The sequence below is a fragment of the Talpa occidentalis genome, unplaced genomic scaffold, assembly GCF_014898055.3.
Source record: "Talpa occidentalis isolate TD23 unplaced genomic scaffold, MPIMG_talOcc4v2.1 talOcc4.13, whole genome shotgun sequence".
In the NCBI taxonomy this organism is placed as follows: Eukaryota; Metazoa; Chordata; class Mammalia; order Eulipotyphla; family Talpidae; genus Talpa; species Talpa occidentalis.
In genome coordinates this window covers 74,603,128-74,622,998 of record NW_023601322.1, presented here as the reverse complement: position 1 = coordinate 74,622,998, position 19,871 = coordinate 74,603,128, and the positions used below count along the sequence as shown (strand labels likewise).

Sequence of the window (19,871 nt, the reverse complement as noted above, 5' to 3'; positions counted from 1 at the left end):
ACAGCAGCTGAGAGACGCTAGACCTGGCCCCGGAGCTGACTGCAGTCCCTGATGTGTGTATGCTGCCAGATCTGGGCACCAGACTGACTTTCTCCTGCCCCCTCCAACTCTTCCTCCCTCCCTCTATTCCTGGACTGAGGGCGGTCCCTTCTGCAAACTGGAGGCCTTCCAGTCCAAGAAGGTCCGGGCTGCCAGCCCCAATAAAGAGCCCTGGGGGCGTGGGGAGAGCGACAAGATCAAAATCAGTGGTGACAGCAGCGCCTCCGCGACCGCGCTCTCACCGGCTCGGTGTGGAAGGCTTCTCTGGGGGGCCCAGCGGACCCAGGGACCGCCCGCAGCTCCAGCCCACGCGCCCGGGTCCGAGCCTAATCCTGACGCAGCGTGACCTTGCTCATCCTTGCCGCGGCTCTGGGCCAGTCTGCCCTTTTTCAAGGTGAGACTTCTAGCTGCCGCGAAGACGCTTCTCGGGGTGCCGCTGACCGGCGACTCTCTCCAGCCTCCTAGGACTGGCGGGGAGAGCGCGGGGTCAGGCAGCGGGCGCGCGCCCTCCTGTCAGCCCTGCGCCCGCGGGGGTTTCGCGGGCGCAGACACCGCACCCCGCCTCGGGCCACCTGAGCTCACGCTCGGGATAGGAAGGGAAGCGGAAAGAGACCTCAGGGCAGGGCGGGGGGCAGCAGCTCCAAGGCCTCGCTCTTCAGCCTCGGCTCCTCGCTCTCCCCGGGGGGCCCAACGTGGTGGCCCAGGGGCGCGGGGGACGCCAGGGCGCGGAAGCCGAGCTTCCTCACCTCGCAGGGGGACTCCCCTCAACTCCAGGGGCCATGGGGTCGACCTCGGGGTCACTGGGGGCAGGAGGGAGGAGCAAGAGGCGGAGCCGACCCGGGAGCCCCACCCCAGCGGCCCGGCCGCGCTCCCTGCCCGCCCCCGTCGGGATGGGGGTGTGGTCCCGAGTTTGTACCGCGCCTTGCAGCCTCCAGCTCAGCTCCAGGGAACGTCCAAGGCCAGCAACCTGTTTCCCGGGAAGAGTCCCAGAACGCGCACCTCAATTTCGCTCGGCCCGCCGAGCCCACGAGAAGGGTGCGGCACCCTCGGGGAGCGCCAGGGTCCGCGCCGCGCAGTCGGGGGGACGCTCCTGCCGCGCCCGGTGGCCAGCTGCGGAGAGGACGCGCAGGCATGAGGGACTACGACGAGGTGACCGCCTTCCTGGGCCAGTGGGGGCCCTTTCAGCGCCTCATCTTCTTCCTGCTCAGCGCCAGCATCATCCCCAACGGCTTCAACGGCATGTCCATCGTGTTCCTGGCGGGGGTCCCCGAGCACCGCTGCCGGGTGCCCGAGTCCGCGAACCTGAGCGGCGCCTGGCGCAACCACAGCGCCCCGCTGCAGCGGCTGCAGGACGGCCGCGAGGTGCCCCACAGCTGCCGCCGCTACCGGCTCGCGGCCGTCGCCAACTTCTCGGCGCTGGGGCTGGAGCCCGGCCGCGACGTGGACCTGCAGCAGCTGGAGCAGGAGAGGTGCCTGGATGGCTGGGAGTTCAGCCAGGACGTCTATCAGACCACCATCGTGACCGAGGTGGGTGTGTGCGCGTCCCTCCATCTGTGTCAGGCCGCCCCTCAGGCCCAAGCGCTGAATGTCCTTGGGTCCGTGATCCCTGGTCCGGATTAAACCCGGCTGGGTTATTCTTCTTACAGGGGTCTGAGGGCCGAGAGAGCAGGACTCAGGAGAGGCCCATTCCTGATCATTTCTGTCCAGCAGGGAGGGGATGGAGAAAGGTCTGTGGTCACCAACTGTCTTTTTCTTTCCGAGTTTCACAACAGATGGAGCTCTTTCCCAAGAGCCTAATGCTGCCCAGATGTGTAGATTGGGTTAAGCGTCTGCCATGGGCAGGAGGAGGGCTGTGGGAGATGTTGCTGAACCCAAATGCAGACACAGACCTCTGCTGGACAGGGTGTCTGTCAGTCTGGCCTGTTCCCTGGTCATAAACTTATTTGTTTGTTTGTTTGCTTGTTTATACAAGCACTGGGTACAGTCAGAAGCGCGGGAGGGTGAGAGAATTCACCAGAGCCAGAGCGGGGAGCAGAGCAGGCAGAAGGACCGAAGTACACTGCTGAGGGGAGCAGCGGGCGGCAGGAGAGGTCTGCGCACCATGTGGGACCCTCCTCTGGTGGCCGGGGAGCAGCCAGGGAATCGAACCGGAGCTACAGAGGCTGCAGGCAGCTTCGCAACCCAGCGCTCAACCACTGCGCCACCCGGGAGGCCCCGTTATAAACTTCTGGGAGCATCAGGGGGAGAATTGCTCTGCCATTCACCTTATAGTGAGGCTTGGCCTCCTGACCTGAGGCTCCAAGTTCTCAGGAAAGGAATAGAGGGTTTCCGGACAGAACTTGGGTGCAGCAAACCACAGGTGGCATAGCCCTGACCTCAACATACTCATAGAGACTCACTGAGACCCTTCTGGGCACAGGTTCCTGGGGTGGGCCAGGGCTCCAGCTTGTGTCATTAGCCCCTTAGCATCCTAAGTGGTTTGGTGACAGGTTTTCAGTGGTTCCAGAGTCATGCTACGCACATCCTTTACCACTTCCATTTCCTGTTTTGCATCTGCTAAGGGCTAGGAGATACTGGGTTAGGGCACATAGTCTTCTCAGGAGAATATCCTCACAGACTACTTTACTGTTTTGGTCAAGTAGGTAGGATCAACTCCTGGCCCCTCCTCTGCTCTATGTTTTTCCCAAGAAAAACTTGACAATAGCCTCTGCTAGTCTTTAATCTCCTTTCCTTAGCACAGTGTAGCAATTATCAGACACATATCTGGCCTTGTCTTGGGCACTAAGAGGTAGCCATCTGGGGTGTGGGGTCTGTCCTCAAAGCTTAGATGCCCGGAGGGGTGCACTGGTCCTGTTACAGAGAAGGTTAACATCAACCCTGGTTCACAATAAGGTTCTGGAGTCTGAATTCAAATCTTGGCTGGCTTGCTGTGTGACCTGGGCAAATATATTACCCTCTCTGTAGGGATAACAACGTTAGTAAATACTCCAAGAAGGAATGATAAATTTTGAGCTGATTGGGAAATATGAGCAGGATTTGCCCAGGCAACGAATGTGGCGGAGTCTGGGGATGGAATTCCCATATATCAGAGTTACTGGACCTCAGGGGATGACGGGTGAGGCTATAAATGTCCACAGGCTCAGTACACAATAGGCCTTATACGTATTGACTTTTTCAGGATAATGAGGAAATAGTAAGTGTTTTAAGCAACAGCTAATGTGATCAGATTTGTGTTTTTAGAAAACTCACTCTGGATGCTATGAAAAGCAAGAAGACCAATGAGGAAGCTGTGGTCATTAGCTTGGCAAAAGTAGTGGCTGGGTGAGAGTAATGGATATAGAATCCATAGGATCAGTGAAAAGTGGACTCAGCATATAGATCACCTCTGGATTCCCCAGCATTGGTGCCATGTCTACCTTGGGGCTGAAGTGGCTGTGCTTCCCTAGGTTTGATCACCTGGCAAAAGCTCCTTGTCTTTGCCTATCCCCTGCCCACAGCCTGGACCTCAAAAATCAAGGACTAGGGGGAGGGTTAACTCACTCCCACTTTGATTCCTGAAAGTGTCACCAGCACCTGAGATTGGGGCTGGTCCATTGGCTGCAGCTCTCCCTGAGAGCTAGATAAATTGGTGTCTTTTCTGTTCCTTGCTGGCTTTGTTTGCCTCTGGGCATGAAGGTTAGGTAATTAATGGCATCCAAGTTCTGTTTTGTCCTCTTTGTTCAGACTACATACATCACCACATACCAGGACTTTCTTTTTTCGATAACCTTTCCCTTCCTTGCTTCCTTTTTGGGGTGATGAAAATAAAATAAATGGCAAACAGGCATTAGATTGGGAGGGGAAAGGGGAGAAGTACCAGGATGAGTAAGGTGGATGGCTCTCCTCAAAGGAGGAATTCTGGAATCAGGAGGCTGGAGGGTCAGTTCTGACCCCACCCGTAACTACCTGACTGACTTCAGTGGGTTGTCTCACTGCTCAAAGCCTTAGTTTCCTTATCTATAAAGTGGAACAAGCATAATACAATATTTTAAAAGGCAGAAAATATCAAGCATTTGCAAAGATGTAGAAAAGTGAATCATTGTGCTCTGTGACGAGGGTGTATCCACTGTGAAAAACAGTATGGGGTTTCATCAAAAAATCAAAAATAAAATTGCCATATGATCCAGCAATGTCAATTCTGGGTATACATCCCAAAAGAATTGAAAGCAGGATCTCAATTATTTGTACATGTTCACAGCATCATTATTTACAATAGCCAAAAGGTGAAAGCAAGCCAAAGGTCCATCAATAGATGAATGGATAAAGATAATGTGGTATAAACATATGGCGAAATATTATTCAGCCTTGAAAAGGAAGGAATTCTGATACACTCTACCCTACAGAGTACATTATGCTAAGTGAAATAGTCACAAAATGTTAAAACCGTATGCTTCATTTATATGATATACGAAGAGGAGTCATCCTTATAGAAATGGATAGTAGAATAATAGTTGCCAGGAAGTGGGGGAGAAGGAAGTTAGTGAAGTGGGTACGGAGTTTAATTTTGAAAGATGGGAAGAGTTCAAGAGACTGGTTGTACAATAATGTGAGTATATTTAACTCTACTGAACTATACACGTGGAAGTTACAAGATAGTGATTTTTATGTTATGTGTATTTTACGACAATTTTTAACAATAAGTATCATGAGAGTGTCCAGTTTCTCTGTGTTGTTAAGAGGACTCTGTGAGATCATGTGCCATGATCCCTTAGTACCAGCAAATGGGCATCATAGGTGGGTGGTAAGGAGAGGTAAAAGCAGGACCTTGTCACCTCTGGCTGAGCACAGTGCATTGTGGAAGTTTCCCTAAGGTCCAGAATGCAGTTATTTTAATGGGTTGAGACTTGCTGGAGACTAAGTCCCTTTTGCCATGGTAGAGGTATGAGGACCCAGAAAATAGGTCATAGGTCCGGACCCATGCTGACTTGACCAGTCAATGGGAGAATGGTCCGGGCTCCCGCATAGACCCAGAGATGTTGAATCCCAGCTGGCATGATATAGATACAGGGACTTTCCTCAGACAGTCTTACACCTCTGTGCAGGATCTCCCACTGGCTATACCCTCTGGGACACCTGAACCAACCCTCTGACCCCAAAGTCAGTCAGAAGCCCAAGGATGGCATGTTCTGCTGTAGAAATGCCTTATAGAGAATGCCAGGGGCAGGAATGAGGTGCCAGAATTGGGACTTGGATGACTACATCTGAGTTGTACATGCATAAGTTAGTTTCCTTCCTGGGGAGCTGTTTGTGGAGCTCAATTCATTTGTCCAATGCAGTCATTTTTGTAAAACCATTTTGAAATAAGTTTTGGCTTAGAGAAAAGTTGTGAAAATAGTACAGAGAATTCAATGTACTTCAATGTACTCTTTACCTTGTTTCCCCTAATGTTAGCAATTTATATAACTATGATTCATTTATCCAAGCCAGGAAAGTGGTATCGGTTACAATACCATTAACCCGATAAGTACGTGTGAGTCTGTACTAAACTACAGACCTCATTAGAATTCACGAATCTTTGCACTAATTATCCTTTTTCTGTTTTCAGATCCAATCCAGATCTTCACAGTGTATTTAATTGTCAGTTCTTCTCCAAGCTGTAACTATTCTTCAGTCTTTCCTTACCTTTCAAGACCCTAACACTTTTTATGAGTCTATATCAGTGATTTTGATCACGGTCCCTCAACTTGGGCTTCTGTGATTTCTCTCATAAGATTGAGTTTGTGCACTTTTTAGTAGGAATACCACAGAAGCATTGTGTCCTTGGGCATCTTACCAGAGGGTACATAATGTTAATATGGCTTATAACTGGCGATGTTATTCTTGATCACTTGGCTGACTAAATGTGTGCTGAGTTTCTCTATTGTAAAGTGACTAATTTTTTCCCTTTGTACTTAGTATCTCTCTTGGGAGAGATACTTAAATGATGTAAAAATATCCTGTTTCTCCTTAAGCTTTTACCCACTGACCTTAGCATCCATCACAGGACCATAGTTGAAATAACTCACTAGTACTGTGATGTTTGCCTTGTGATAATTCTGCATCTCATACATTCCTGCTACATTCCTTCCAATGAATCAAATGGAATCCCTTTCATTCCCAATTATGTAGTTATGCAATAATTTCTTTATGTAAATACAGATTCATACATATTTATTTTATCCCTTGAGTTGTAATCTAACACTGTCTTTATTTCTTTTGTTGCTTTAGTTGAAGCAAGCCATTTTTTTATATTTATGCATACAAGAGCTGGGGTGTAGGCCAGAGGTGTGGGGGGTGAGACAATTCACCAGAGACAACATGGGGAGCAGAACAGGTGGTTCTACTGAAATACACTGCTGAGGAGAACACTGGGTGAGATAGGAGAGGTTTGCTGTGCCTTTTTTTTTTTACATTTTAAAAGGACAGGTTTACTAGAAAAGAAGAAAGGAAAAGAGAAGCAAGCACTTGCATAGTCTCAGGAGGGCTGGAGAGCTCAAACCAAGTCATTTTTTACTGTAAGAATAAATAGTATAAAAATCCAGGGTAAGGTTCTTCATCTGTCTCTGGAGTCGGGGTGGAGAAACTTGTGTCTGCTCCTGTAGGGAGGAGTCCAAGTCACCTCTTAACTAAGTTATCTGTAGGACAGCAGCATAGGAAAGGAGCAAGGATTGGTGGGATCTGACCCAATGGGTTGCATTAAAGTTTCTGTTGGAGAAGGAAGGGACCCCAAACATCCTAGTCTGGCTCTCTGATAATGGAATCCTTGTGAATGAGTCCTATTGCAGTGGTGAGAGTGGTCTTCATGAGCATCAACCTCCCTGTAGACTTCAGTTCTAGGGACCCCAAGCGAGCTAAGACCCCATGTGTGAGGAAGCTCAGAGGCCTCTGCCCAGGGGTTGAAGGTGCAGGGAGAGGTAGCACATGCCCTGCTCTCCTTAAACTTTTACCCACTGACCTTAACATCCATCACAGGACCATTACTGAAATAACTCACTGTGATGTTTGCCCAGTGATGATTCTGCATCTCATACATTCCTGCTACATTTCTGCCACATAAGGCCCCCTTAAGGAGCCCTAAATTCATCAGGCAAACAGTAGGGGTGAGCCTGTCTCCTGGCCAGGGTCTAAACATGGACTAGCCTTTGCCTCAAAACTATTGTCTTTTCCCATGGAAGATCATTAGGTAGACTTGACCCTTTCATCCATGGACTGGGAAACTAAGCAGTCACTAGGCCCTGTTTCACCCAGGCCCCATCCCCCAGAAGCCCTCAGAGAGTCTTGTTTGGTTGGGCCAGCTTTCTGTGGCAGTCCACCCGGTGGCCTGAGGCAGGGCTACTACTTCTCTTCTGCAGCTGGCTACACCCTCTAAGAGTCCATAGGTGAAGCTGCTGGTGGCTTTGCCCTTATGTATGATAGAGCCTCCACACAGGACCTGAACTTCCAGAGGTCCTAGCCTTGCACTTTCTTTCTTGACACCAGGGGTCAAAGCATGCACAGAGAAGAACACACTGACTACCCACCCACAGCCCAAAGGGATGAGGTAGGAGCATGGATGCCTTACCCTCTGCTAACAGGACATTTGTGAGAGGCATTGAAAGCAGCAAAGGGAGGGACAATGAAACAGACTAAGCCTCACATCTGGCTGGCCAATACATGGGGCTCTTCACAGCAGCTGCCCAGACTGTGCCTCCTTGGGGACTTGGGGACTCTGACAAAGGTGAAGACTGAACAACAGGCAGGTGGAGATTGTTTTCGTTCCAGCAGGCCTGCAGGCTGCTCTGGGATACTGCTGGCTAGTGTAGGAACTGGCAACGTGGCTGTCAGAACAGTCTGAATATTAACCAACGCCACTCTCAGATCTACCTCCTGGCATATTCCAACAGGGGAAAGTGTGGGAACCTCCGGGTCCTGCCAGCAACGTTGAAATTTTTATTTCCAGTGAAAATCTCCAAGAGATATTGACAGAGAACAAATAAAGAGAACCGGGGGTTTTCCTTAACTCTGACTCCCTGTTTATCCATCAGCTGCCTTATCCTAAATAGCTATCTGTTGCCCTTCAGCTATATTCCTCTGACAAAAGCCACCAGGATCCTAGAATGTGCCTTTGTCCAGAGACTGCTTCATTCTCAACTCCTGCCAAGTTTCTGGATAAACAAATTTAGTCAGTCCCTCCTGATGGGCAGCAGAACCTTTCCACAGAGTCCAAGAGGCAGGGTAGTGTGTTGACAAAAACAAGGCTTTGGCAGGGTTGGCCAGAGGAGTTGCAAGTGCCTCGGGCTTCAGAAAGGAGTAATTTCTACCTTATGGAAGGCTAAATTTGATTTATATTAAAGACTAATACAGGCCTGCCTAGTTATCTGAAATCCTGGTGTAGTTTTAAGCATCTCTCTAAGGCCCCCTCAATAGGCAAGTATCCCCATTTGGCACAGATAGGGTACAGAGAGTGGGCATCAGCAGCCCAGGGACAGCAGTTCACAATGGAGAGCAGATTCACAATGGCGTCTTCCAGAGCTCTCCCTCTGTGCTAAGTGGCTGGCACAAACCCCATTTCATTTGTTCGTATTCCCAGAATAGAGGCTGGTAGGACTGTAGGACATGCAATACTGGGGTGAAAGGGCAAGAACCAGATCCCTGAGTGGCCTTTCTCCCTCTCTCAGACCCTCTACTCCAATCCCATCATCATATGCAAACTTCTGATGACTACAGGACTCTTCACGGAGGCCTTTTCACCTATGGTTAAATAACCATGCAAAATACCTGAGGATCCTTATCTTTTGTGTATGCTAGTGGAAACACAAAAAACGGGTCTGAACAGTAAGCAGAAAGGAGTTTATTGGGTTGTGCGAGCCAGGAGCAAAAGGGTCTTTGGGACCAAATGCAGGCTTCCCAACTAGTAATGGGCTTTAATTTTTACAGGGAGGTTATACATATTCATAGGAACATTCATAAGGAGGTTAGCTATAGCATTGAATTTCAGGAAAATTTAGGTATTTCTAAGTAGGGACAGGCATCTATGCCTCATTAGTCATCATTAAGTCCAATATTCATTTGGGGGTGGAGGCTTAAGCATTATAATAAAGGTGGGGGTGGACTTTCTATGTACATGGCTCTGTAGCCTTTGTGTAGACTCTGACAGCTAGTTGGGATTGCTTCAGGGCTTGTGGTAGCCTGTAAGGAAATAGTAACTAAAGCATCTTGGGGTATTGATGCCAAAGTTGACCCTGCATGAGACTGACCCTCATGTTGCTCTTGCAGGAATACCTGGCAACTCTAGACCAAAAAAAAAAGGTGAAGTTAGTAAGGTCATAATATTCTTTTTATTGAGAGGTGGTATACAAGCTGCTTTTTCTAATAAAGATACTGAGAACATTATAAAATTTATTTCCCTTCATCCCCTGAGCTCGAAGTTGCAGCGATTTAATTACTAGTGATCAAAGTCAGGAGTTTGAGAGATTTTATTATCCATTCAGACTCCATTCATAAGGTAGCTGTTCATCCTACGTTCCACAGACAAAGAATATTGGGTCCCTGTTTGCCCTTGTCCCAGCTTATAGGTTGGAGAGTATCTATGCCAGCAGAGGCAAGCTAAAAGACACAAGCTATCACTCACTTCTAAGCAGCCAACTCATTAGTAGGAGTGTCTCTCTGAGGGCTGCTTTCCTTGCCTCTAGCTCTAGAGCAGAACTCAGAGATTTTGCCCAGAAAGAGAGAGGTAGTCCTTAAGAACAGAGTACTTAAGCTGTCCCCAGGAAATAACTTCATTTGAAACAGTGTGCAAAAGTTGAAGCCTAAGAATACTCTTTTAAACAATGGTGATTGTGGTGGTAAACAATTAAGAGATTAGTGATTCCATTATAGTAACTAACCCACAGGGTAGCTAGTTTAACAGAAAGAACCAGAAAAAAGACAGCTCAGAGCAGCCCTCCTGGAATTAGAACAGATTTCCAAGATTTGCCTCAAAACCCACTCTTGCAAGGGACTTGAATTTAATTGAACAAGACTATGTATGGGGTGATTTACACCCCAGAGCATTCTTGAAAACGATAAAGCAACCCACCAACAATTAGCAGAGCCTAACAACTGAATGTGATATCTCCGGGGGGCAGAAGACTTAACAGAAAAAATTAGGAGTCCTGCTAGAACCATTTAGTTCAGGGTGACTGAACACTTGCCAAGACTGTACCTTCTGAGGAGCAATATCAGAACCTTCACACTGCAGGGGAAATACAGACTTCACTAGAGAGTCAGCCAAGTTACTAAACAAACAAACAAAACAAAACTCCCACCCTAGAACTCAGAGTTTTACAATATATTACCTAGAATGTCCAGTTTTTAACAAAAAATTGCAAGACATGCAAGGAAACAGAAAACTATGATCCTAAAGCAGGGAATAGAAACTGCCTGAAGGGCTCAGATGTCAGATTTGACAAAGACTTCAAAGCAGTCATTATGAACATATTCAAAGAACTAAAGGAGGGCATCCCCCGGTGGCACAGCGGTTGAACACTGGGTTGCTGCCCGCAGCCTGTGCAGCGCAGGTTCGATCCCCGGCTGCCGGGAGAGGGTCCCACATGGCACGCAGACCTCTCCTGCCGCCAGCTGCTCCCCTCAGCAGTGTACTTCATCACTCTGCCTGTTCTACTCTCCGCTCTGGCTCTGGTGAATTCTCTCACCCTCCCGTGCCTCTGACTGTACCCAGTGCTTGTATAAATAAATAAATAAATCTTTTAAAAAAAAGAAAGAAAAGAAAGCAAAACAAAATAATTAAAAAAAAAAAAGAACTAAAGGAGGTCATGCTCAAAAAGTAAAAGAATATATAATGACAATGGTTTCTCAAATGCAGAATACCAATCAAGGGATAAAAATTAAAGTTAAATGGGGCATCATGTCAAGTTAAATAAGTCAGAGGAGAAAGACAAATACCAGATGAGTTCACTCATATGTGGAATATAGAGAAACAAAGGAGCTGGCAAAACTAAATCAAAACAAACCCTAGAAATCCGATTGTAGAATCGAAGTTATCCCTACCAGAGGGTAAGGAAATAAAGAGGGGAGTGGAGTAAAGGACTATGGCTATGGTGGGGGAGTATGGGTATTTTGGTGGTGGGTGTGGTGAGGTAACATACCTCTGAAGAGGTGTGAACCTTTACTTCTAAATCATATCTCGTATTATAAATCAATGTTACATCAATAAAAACATAACAGAATTTTTTTAAAAAGTAGTATAAGAAAATCAAACTGAAGTTCTGGGCTTGAAATATGCAATATCTGAAATTTTGAAAAATCACTAGAGGACATTAAGAGTAGATTTGAATAGGCAGAAGAAAGAATCGGCAAACTTAATAGAGCAATAGATATTACACAATTTAAAAAGCAGAGAGAATAGAAATGAAGAAAAATGAATGTGACCTTAGAGAAATGTGCAACACCATTAAACACACCAACATGTTCATAATGAGAATACCAGAAAGAGAGGAAATATATATATTTAATGCACAACTTCTGTTCTGAAACTACAAAGCATCTTTCAGAAGATGCTTTCAAAGAAATTTCAGAAGACCTAAATAAATGCAAAGATATCTCATTTCCTATTCTTGAAGCAGAAGAATTAATATCTATAAAATGGCAACACTCCCAAATTGAGCTACGGTTTCAACTTAAAATGAATTTTCAGCATCATTAGTCACTAGGGAAATGCAAATCAAAACCACAAAATACGTTTTAATCCTCTGTGGGATGCTTAAAATTAAAGATATGCAATAACAAGTGTTGGTAAGAATAAAGAGAAATTGTTCATTGTGGTAGGTATTGTAAAATGGTGGAGCCACTTGAGAAAACAGTTTGGGAGATCCTCAAAAGGTCAAACATAGATTTATCATATGATTCAGCAGTTTCACTCCAACATACATACTCAACAGAAATGAAAACATACATCCATGCAAAATCTTTTTTTTTTTAAAGATTTATTTATTTATTTATTTATTTATTAATTAATTTATTTATTTATTTATTTATACAAGCACTGGGCACAGTCAAAAGCATGGGAGGGTGAGAGAAATCACCAGAGCCAGAGCTGAGAGCAGATCAGGCAGACTGACGAAGTACACTGCTGAGGGAAGCAGCGGGCAGCAGGAAAGGTCTGCGTGCCACATGGGACCCTCCTCTGGCGGCCAGGGATCGAACCGGCGCTGCAGAGGCTGCGGGCAGCTTCACAGACCAGCGCTCAACCGCTGCGCCACCGGGGAGGCCCCATGCAAAATCTTATATAGCATTCTTCGTAAAAGCTAAAAAGTGGAAGTAACCCAAAGCCTACCAACTGATAAACTAAATAAAATGTGGAATATCCATACAATGGCATATTATTCAACTGTAAAAAGGAAGAGTGCACTGTTACTTGCTATAACCACATGGATGCACCTTGAAAATATGCTGTGTGAAAGAATTCAGTCATGAAAGACTACATATTATATGATTGCACTTGTGTTAAATGTTTAGAATAGGTCAATCCACAGAGGCAGAAAATATATTAGTGGTTGTCAAGGGCTGGCAGAAGAGAATGGGAAGTGACTACTACTAACGGGTATGGAGTTTCTTTCAGGGGTAATGAAATGTCCTAAAATTAGATAGTGCTGATGATTGTACAACTCTGAATATGATGAAGACCACTGAATCCAAAAAGAAATAGCCAGCTTTTTCTCCCCACCAATGGTCAGGAAATTTCCAAAGTTATGTCACAACTAAGTTGTAAAGAGGAAATTGGGGTGGATGCATATTTTACTATTAACTAAGTGCCATTTCCTGTTTTCCCCCTTGGGATGAAAAGTAGTTCTAAAAGGGCATGATAAAAATCCATTTTTCATTCTTAAATGGACTATTTGCTATTTTTTCACTTACAGTCATCTCTGAGATTCAAGGGCATATATAAAAGGATTTTACACCTTGGATAAAAGCTTTTCTAGTCTTTAGTCATTGAATAGAAAGTTCTTGTTTCTAAGAATCTCTTTTGCCTAGTTGGGTTTAAGTGTAACCGCTTTGCTTGTTCATGCATACTGTTTGTTCTAAGTCATGGTTTCACTTAGGACAAAGGCTAATAGAAAAAAAATGTTAGTGGGAAGGGAATTACCACTTAATCAAGACTGTAAACTGTCAGACACCATGTCAGACATTCTACTTACATTTTCTGTCCAGTGCTCACAATGACCTTAGGAAGGAGTAATATTATCATCTCTTTGAAGATCAAAAAGCAGGCTGATGGAGGTAAATGAGAGACTCAAAGTCACACAACCAGAAGTGACAAAAGAGAGAGCCTGTGCTCTTTGCTCAACCTCAGACTATCTTCCACAGTTCTCAGTTCAACACAGGGCTGAGGGATGCATTTATCTTTATGGCCCTTTATGGCCTTGGTAAAGGCGAAAACTGCTCAACTTTGGCTATTTGGAGCTTTCAAGGTGGAGGGTGATTTCAAAGGACAGTGTGTGATACCATACATTTCCATTATTCCTGAAAGTTCAGCATTTACTCATTGATAATTTGTTAAGCATCCACCATGTGCCTAGCCTTGTGCAAGAGTTAATTATCTAAAAGGAAGATACAAATGGATTCGGTTTTAGAACTCTGTCCATCTGGAGGATCTGGAAGGGGGGGTGCCTTTTTTCCTCTCTAGCCAGAGAGCAAGGGCACAGTGGCCAGAACAGAGCCTGTCCCACCCACAACTAGGCTTATGCATGCACATGTGCACATCTGACCTGTCCCATAAAGTATGCTTGACCTTGAGCTTTCTGGAAATAGCAACCATGTCAGCTTTGTGTCCCACATAGAGTTTGACCCAGAGCAAGTGCTCAAGGACAGTTGAATCAATGATTAAGCAATTCCTTTTAGCAATCCACTATAATTTGGACTGGTGCTTGGCTGTTCTGTGTCATTTCCTCATTTGCAAAATGAGGATAAAGAGAGCACCCATTTCATATGGTAACTTGGAGATCCTATGAGATAATACAAGGCATACGATGAGTACTCAAAACACTGTAGTTGTTCATATTATTATTGTTGTTGAGCTGTGCCTGGGAGGTACATCCCTCTGTGTGGAGAGGGGCCTTCCATGCCTGATTTCCTTGTCGTCTGGGTTTTTGTTTTTTGAAGCAGAGCTGAAAGCTGGATGATCCAGCTATTTGGAGGTCACTCTGCTCTGTTAGGGAACATCGGTCTAAAAACCTGAGGAAGAGACAGCAGACACAGTGACCTGGGAGGGCACATCCAGTGCTTCCAGAGGCTTGGGTCAGCTGGTTTCCATATTCCACTCCCTGTCCGGGGGTGAAGGGTTGGGTTATGTTTTGACAATGCTTCGTATTTGGCCAGAGCAGTGCCAGGCCAGTGAGTGGCCTCACCAGGCCATTCACTGCTCACCTCTGAGCTGGCCAGGTAAATATGTGTTTGTGTGTTCACTTGTGCACACACATGTGCTGAGAGCACGCGACAGTCCTTACCCCCAAGGAAAACACTGCCTCCCACTGGGCCCTCCATGTCACTGTTAACCTCAGGGAGTTCCCTGGCTATTCGGGCCCCCAAGACACACCCCTCAAATTGCAAGGGGCTTCAGGCAGTCAGGGTCTAGACTCCCCCAAAATAGCCCTGTGGAGAAAAGGGCATCTCTTTGGCTTGGAAGCTGATTTATTGGACTCAAGTCCCATAAACCACAGTTGCATCTTTGTCCGCTGATCCTTGTCCTATAATAGCTTTCCAAAAAGATTCCTTAGGCACAGTGACTTCCCAGGAGAGGCCCCCCACCACCCCGGAACCAACCATAGGCAGCCTTGAGGTCCAGCTGCTTCCTTTGCTGGGTATGAACAGGGTCTCTAAAGGCAGATGGGCCAGGGACAGCTCCACAATGCTGGCAGGGTTCTTAGACCCCACTTCAGGAGGGAAGAGGGACCTAGACCATGGCTGCAGAGCCCAGTACGAGACTTTTCAGCACCCCTACTCAGGACACCTTCCCCTGTTGCATTCCTGATGAGCCCAGGCTCAACCCTCTATCAGGGTTGGCTTCATGCATGCAAACTGTGCAGTCACGCAGGGCCTCATACTTGATTTGAATGCTCTGCTATTGATGTCTTAAAATTTTTAATAATTTTTGAACAAGGGGTGGTGCATTGTCAGTTTGCACCAGGCCTACAAATTAGGTAGCCAGTCCTGCCCACTCCCTTCACTCTTTTGAAGCCTGACTCCTCCTCTGACTCCTTGGTCTTTCCTGTCTGTCTTGAGTCCTATGTATCCTCTCTGAGGGCAAAGTCTTAATGGAAAATTAATCCAAAAATCACATAGGAGGGTACATTATTTTTGGCAGAGTGTTTCTGCTCCATTACAGAGGGAGTGGTGAGGGTTGATAATGGACACATTAATAACCCCTATCCGCAGTGAGTTTTCTCAGCTGTGCCCCTGACTAAAGGGTGCAGTGGAAGCCTTCTACCCCCAATTCTGGTGGCACATTCCTTGATGAAATGTAAGGGTGGTATTTAATGAGCTCATTTTTTCTGGTCTTTGCAGTTCATGTGCAAAGCAGGCCATGGGTACAAAGTTGAACTCTGAGGCTTAATTTGTACCTAGCATGCCCACTTACTTCAGGCAAAACAGTCCCAATTTACTCTTGCAAAATGTGTTCACATCATAAGGTTTTAAGCCTCAATTGTTTATTTCTGTGTTGGAGAAGATCCCAAGATCTTTTCTGACACTTTCGTCAGTGGTTTTTGGAAGTGGGCGGCCATTAATTCCAGGGCATGTCCTGTCCACCCCTCTGGCCCATGGGCTATAGGACACTAATCTGTGATTATAATTTTAAAGGGTCTGTGCCCTTTGTCCTGAGACCCTTCAGAGACCCCACTGTAGTGCCCCTACTCTGTGTATGGTATCAGATTGGTTTATTCCTGGATTATGCCTGGGGGTAGAGAACTGAGTTCCAGGCCCACGTTGTTTGTATTCTGCAGAGCTGTGCTTGGGCCTCCAGCCTCTGGCCAGCATTATGGGCACTGTGACAGGCAGGCTCATGAATCTTGCTATTGTGTCTGGGGTGGGGGTGTTCTCAAGGACGTTACCCTCAACATCACGGAGTGACACCCTTGCGGAGAGACACGGGAGAAATTTTTCTCCAGTCTTGAGATGCAGAGAAACTGAGCTCGTGTAGGATGAATTGATCATTTTGCTTATTGTGATTTTTCCGGGAGCTGAATTGCTCGAACATACTCAGGGCCAGACTCCAGGGCCTCCCTGGGAAGCACACAGGTCCTAGGGCAGGAGAGTCAGTGGCCAGTCTTCCCCCTGGCTTGATTATTTTGTATCTCCTCTTGCCCTCGTTTTTCTCTTTGCCCCATTCCCTTAGCTTTTAGCATTAGACTTTTTCTCTTTATGTATTTAAGTACCTCTCTCTGCTGCAGAATGAGATGTGATATAAACACGTGAATGCAATTTTAAACCTATTTCAGGGAAGTTGTGAGAATTAAGGACTGAATGGCTTTGTCAGAGAAACAGCAGCACCATGAACCAGAGCTGGGTGTGGGGGGCAGCAAGGGGTCTTTTACCCAGGCTGGATCATCTTGGCTGCTCATAGCAACCCTCTGACCCACAGCCCTAAAACACTTATTGGCACCTGCTTATTTCTTAAAGAAATGAAAGCTCATTAACACACTTTAAAGGTTTTGCAACCTCCCTTGAGATTTTGCTGAACTGATTTAAGGGGAGAGCTGGGAACTGAAACTCTCGCTAAAATTCGTATTTTATGGATCCTCCTGCGGGAACTTGTTAGGACTAAAAGAGCCCTTGGCCCTGGGGAATGATAGGGACCACAGTTGGTAGGAAGGAGGTTGGAGGAGTGTAGAGGAGAGATAAAGAGCATGGAGAGGGGTGGCTGGGCCCCAGTCTGGGTCCCAGCACCCTGAGGCCCTGGATCAGACCCAATGCCTGGTCCAGGGTGTGAAGCACAGGCTTGTCTATTCTTGAGAAAATAAATTCAAGACCTCTTGGGACCACGTGCTCTTTTCAACAAGGCGGAGAAAACTTTTATACCTGGACCTTTTACACCTCAGCCCTACCCAGCCCTTCTCCCTTCTCCCTGGCAACTCCAACTTCCTTCCGTGTTGGGATGCCTTCCGAAGTAGAAATGCCACCTTTGCTTCATACTGTTCCAGCCGAGGGGTCACCCGTCACAGCCACACCTCAGTCCACATATCACCCTGTGATGGAAGTAGAACAGGAGGCAACTCCCTCCCTTTCGGAAGATGCAGATAACTTGTCCCAGCAAATGACAGAGTCAGGAGCCAACTCTAGGGCTGCATGGTCCATGTCCTTTGCACAGACAATGCCTAGCACAGAGGAGCAATGAACCTGCCTGCCACGCTAATACCCCCTCAGAGCTGGGCTGGGGCTGGCCTGCTGGAAAGTGGGGCTCACGTTTCATGTTGTCTTCCCTGGCAGTGGAATCTGGTGTGTGAGGATAATTGGAAGACGCCCCTCACCACCTCCTTGTTCTTCGTAGGCGTGCTCCTCGGCTCTTTCGTGTCTGGGCAGCTGTCAGACAGGTAAGGATGCTAGAGGGAGGGGGTGGGATAGGGCCCCTTGTCAATCACTACCTGCCTTGGAGCTGGACTGGCTTCAGGTATTCCTTCCAGAGAAAGGGAGACCCTTCAGGCCACTGAGTCAGGCGATAGGAGGAGCCATGCTATCTCTGATCTCCCTGCTCTCAGCCCCTTGCCTGAACTTATCATTTTTCAGTCCTCCCAGCTTAGCACTTCTAGGGTTTTCACCAACAGTGCGGAGGAGCAGAGGCTCCAGTGAAAAGTAGAGCCCTTATATCTCCAAACCCTTCAAAATAAGACATGCACAACCCCTCTAGAACTCTTAGATAACATGTGATATGTCCACAGTCATCAATGAGAGGCAGGGCTGGGCAGCAGACACCTGCATGCCAACTGTGCACCTGCCTCTGCCATGGGTCAGGCCCCTGGTTGGGCATTGGAGCTACATAGCTCATATTTTGGGGGAGACGTATGACAGTTCCAGAAAGAATGCTCCATAGGCCCCTTAGTGTTCAGTGGGGGCCAGAGCAGGAAGATGGAAGTGCAAAATGGTTGCACTGGGGAGAGCTTCCCAGTGCCTTGACTAAGGACTCTCTGAGGAGTAAGTCCCTCCCTCCCTTACAGTGGGGGACTGATGGGACTCAAAACCCAAATGCCTGATTTTGAAAAATGGCATGAGAGACTATTCTGCTCACACCCATTGATCACTATCAGAATGTGAAATTAAGTCTTAAGTCAACTACAATGTCACTAACGGACATTGCTAGCAGCTATACTTCCCACAGAGCAGGGGTTCACCATTTTGATTGTGCATTAGTCTTACCTGGGAATTTTTTTTAAATCTCAATTTCCAAGTGGCATCCCAGACAATCAGAATTTTAGGAGGCAGGGTGCTGGCCTCAGTATTTTGGAAGCTCTCCAGGTGATTCCACGCGTAGTCAAGATAGAAAACCACTGTCGTACTAGAATTTGAATTGATAGAATCCCCACGTTGCTACTATTAGCTGTATCTGCAGTCTGCACTGTGACCACTTTCCAAAAATGTAGTGGCATCTTCTACCTGTGGCCCATTCTAAAGAGCAGATTTCCACATAGTCCTTGGATAAGATACTCTGTACTTTTGAGATATGGTGGCTCCACAGGAAGCTTAGAATCTCAAAAGGTATGTGGATGTCTGAGACCTCACCAAGGAGAAACTGGGGAGGATGTGATAGGGAAAAAGTATCACAGCCCTGAAAAATGCACTCTGCAGTGAGGCCTGACTCAGGGCTGGCCACATGCTCTGAGTATCAGAGACTGTTACCTGCGCGGGCCATGTTTTGTGCTGTGCTGTACTCTACAGGTTTGGCAGAAAGAACATCCTCTTTGCAACCATGGCTGTGCAGACTGGCTTCAGCTTCATACAGATTTTCTCCATCAACTGGGAGATGTTCACCGTGCTATTTGTCATCGTTGGCATGGGCCAGATCTCCAACTACGTGGTGGCCTTCATACTAGGTAGGAATGGCTTCTGACTCACAGAGCTCCTCTTTCTGACCCCAGGCAAAAAGGGACCACTGGAGAAGGCACAGTAGTGCTTCTACACAGCAGAGAAGGAAGTACCTCTACCCATGGGCTGTGCTTCTAAAATGTGATCAGACTTGGTTATGTGTGTATTGGGGAGGGGGGCTATAGCCAATCATGGATAAAGTAGGCCCTTGCAGAGAGCCATCTCTGTGCTGGGCCCTGAAATGTGGTGGTGAATAAGAACTGGAGCTGGTAGGAATCGGCCACAAGGTAACTGACACACATTTTGGGGAGCACTAGGCCTACTGGGAGAGGCACAGAATGGGAGATCTTAGAGTAAGAGACTGCCTAGGGGTGTTTTTGATCTGAGCTATGAAAGCTCAAGATTTCTGCTTGGGCTAGTGCAAAGGGTGTTCCTAGAAGGTGTGCATGGCCCGTGAAGGGGGACTTAGGGTAGTTAGGTGGTTTAGGGTGGCTGGTACACAAGTGGAGGAGGCACATGCCAAGCAGAAATTCAATGCCAGTCCACTGGCATTGGACACATCTAGTCTCACCCTGAGTCACAGTGCACCCCCATTGCATATCAGCTACATGCAGGACAAGCCTCACTGCACTGATAGTAGTCCTGTCTCCTAGCTGCAATCTTGCTTCTGGAATACGAGGTTGTATGTGAGACCCGTATAGCAAAAGGCTATGAAGAGACCCCCAGAGCCCTCACCAGTTTTTCCTGGGAGGAAATGAGACAAG

General features: G+C 47.1%; 1 protein-coding gene across 1 annotated transcript in view; it reads left to right on the top strand.

The window, feature by feature from the left end:
• The first annotated feature begins 1,170 nt into the window (after positions 1-1,170).
• Positions 1,171-19,871, top strand: part of LOC119243492 (solute carrier family 22 member 4) — a 43,921-nt gene continuing 25,220 nt past the window's right edge. Inside the window, exons 1-3 of the mRNA XM_037509370.2 lie at positions 1,171-1,566; positions 17,518-17,621; positions 18,961-19,115. Coding sequence (XP_037365267.1) covers positions 1,171-1,566; positions 17,518-17,621; positions 18,961-19,115 — 655 coding nt within the window. The remainder of the gene's footprint in view (positions 1,567-17,517; positions 17,622-18,960; positions 19,116-19,871) is intronic.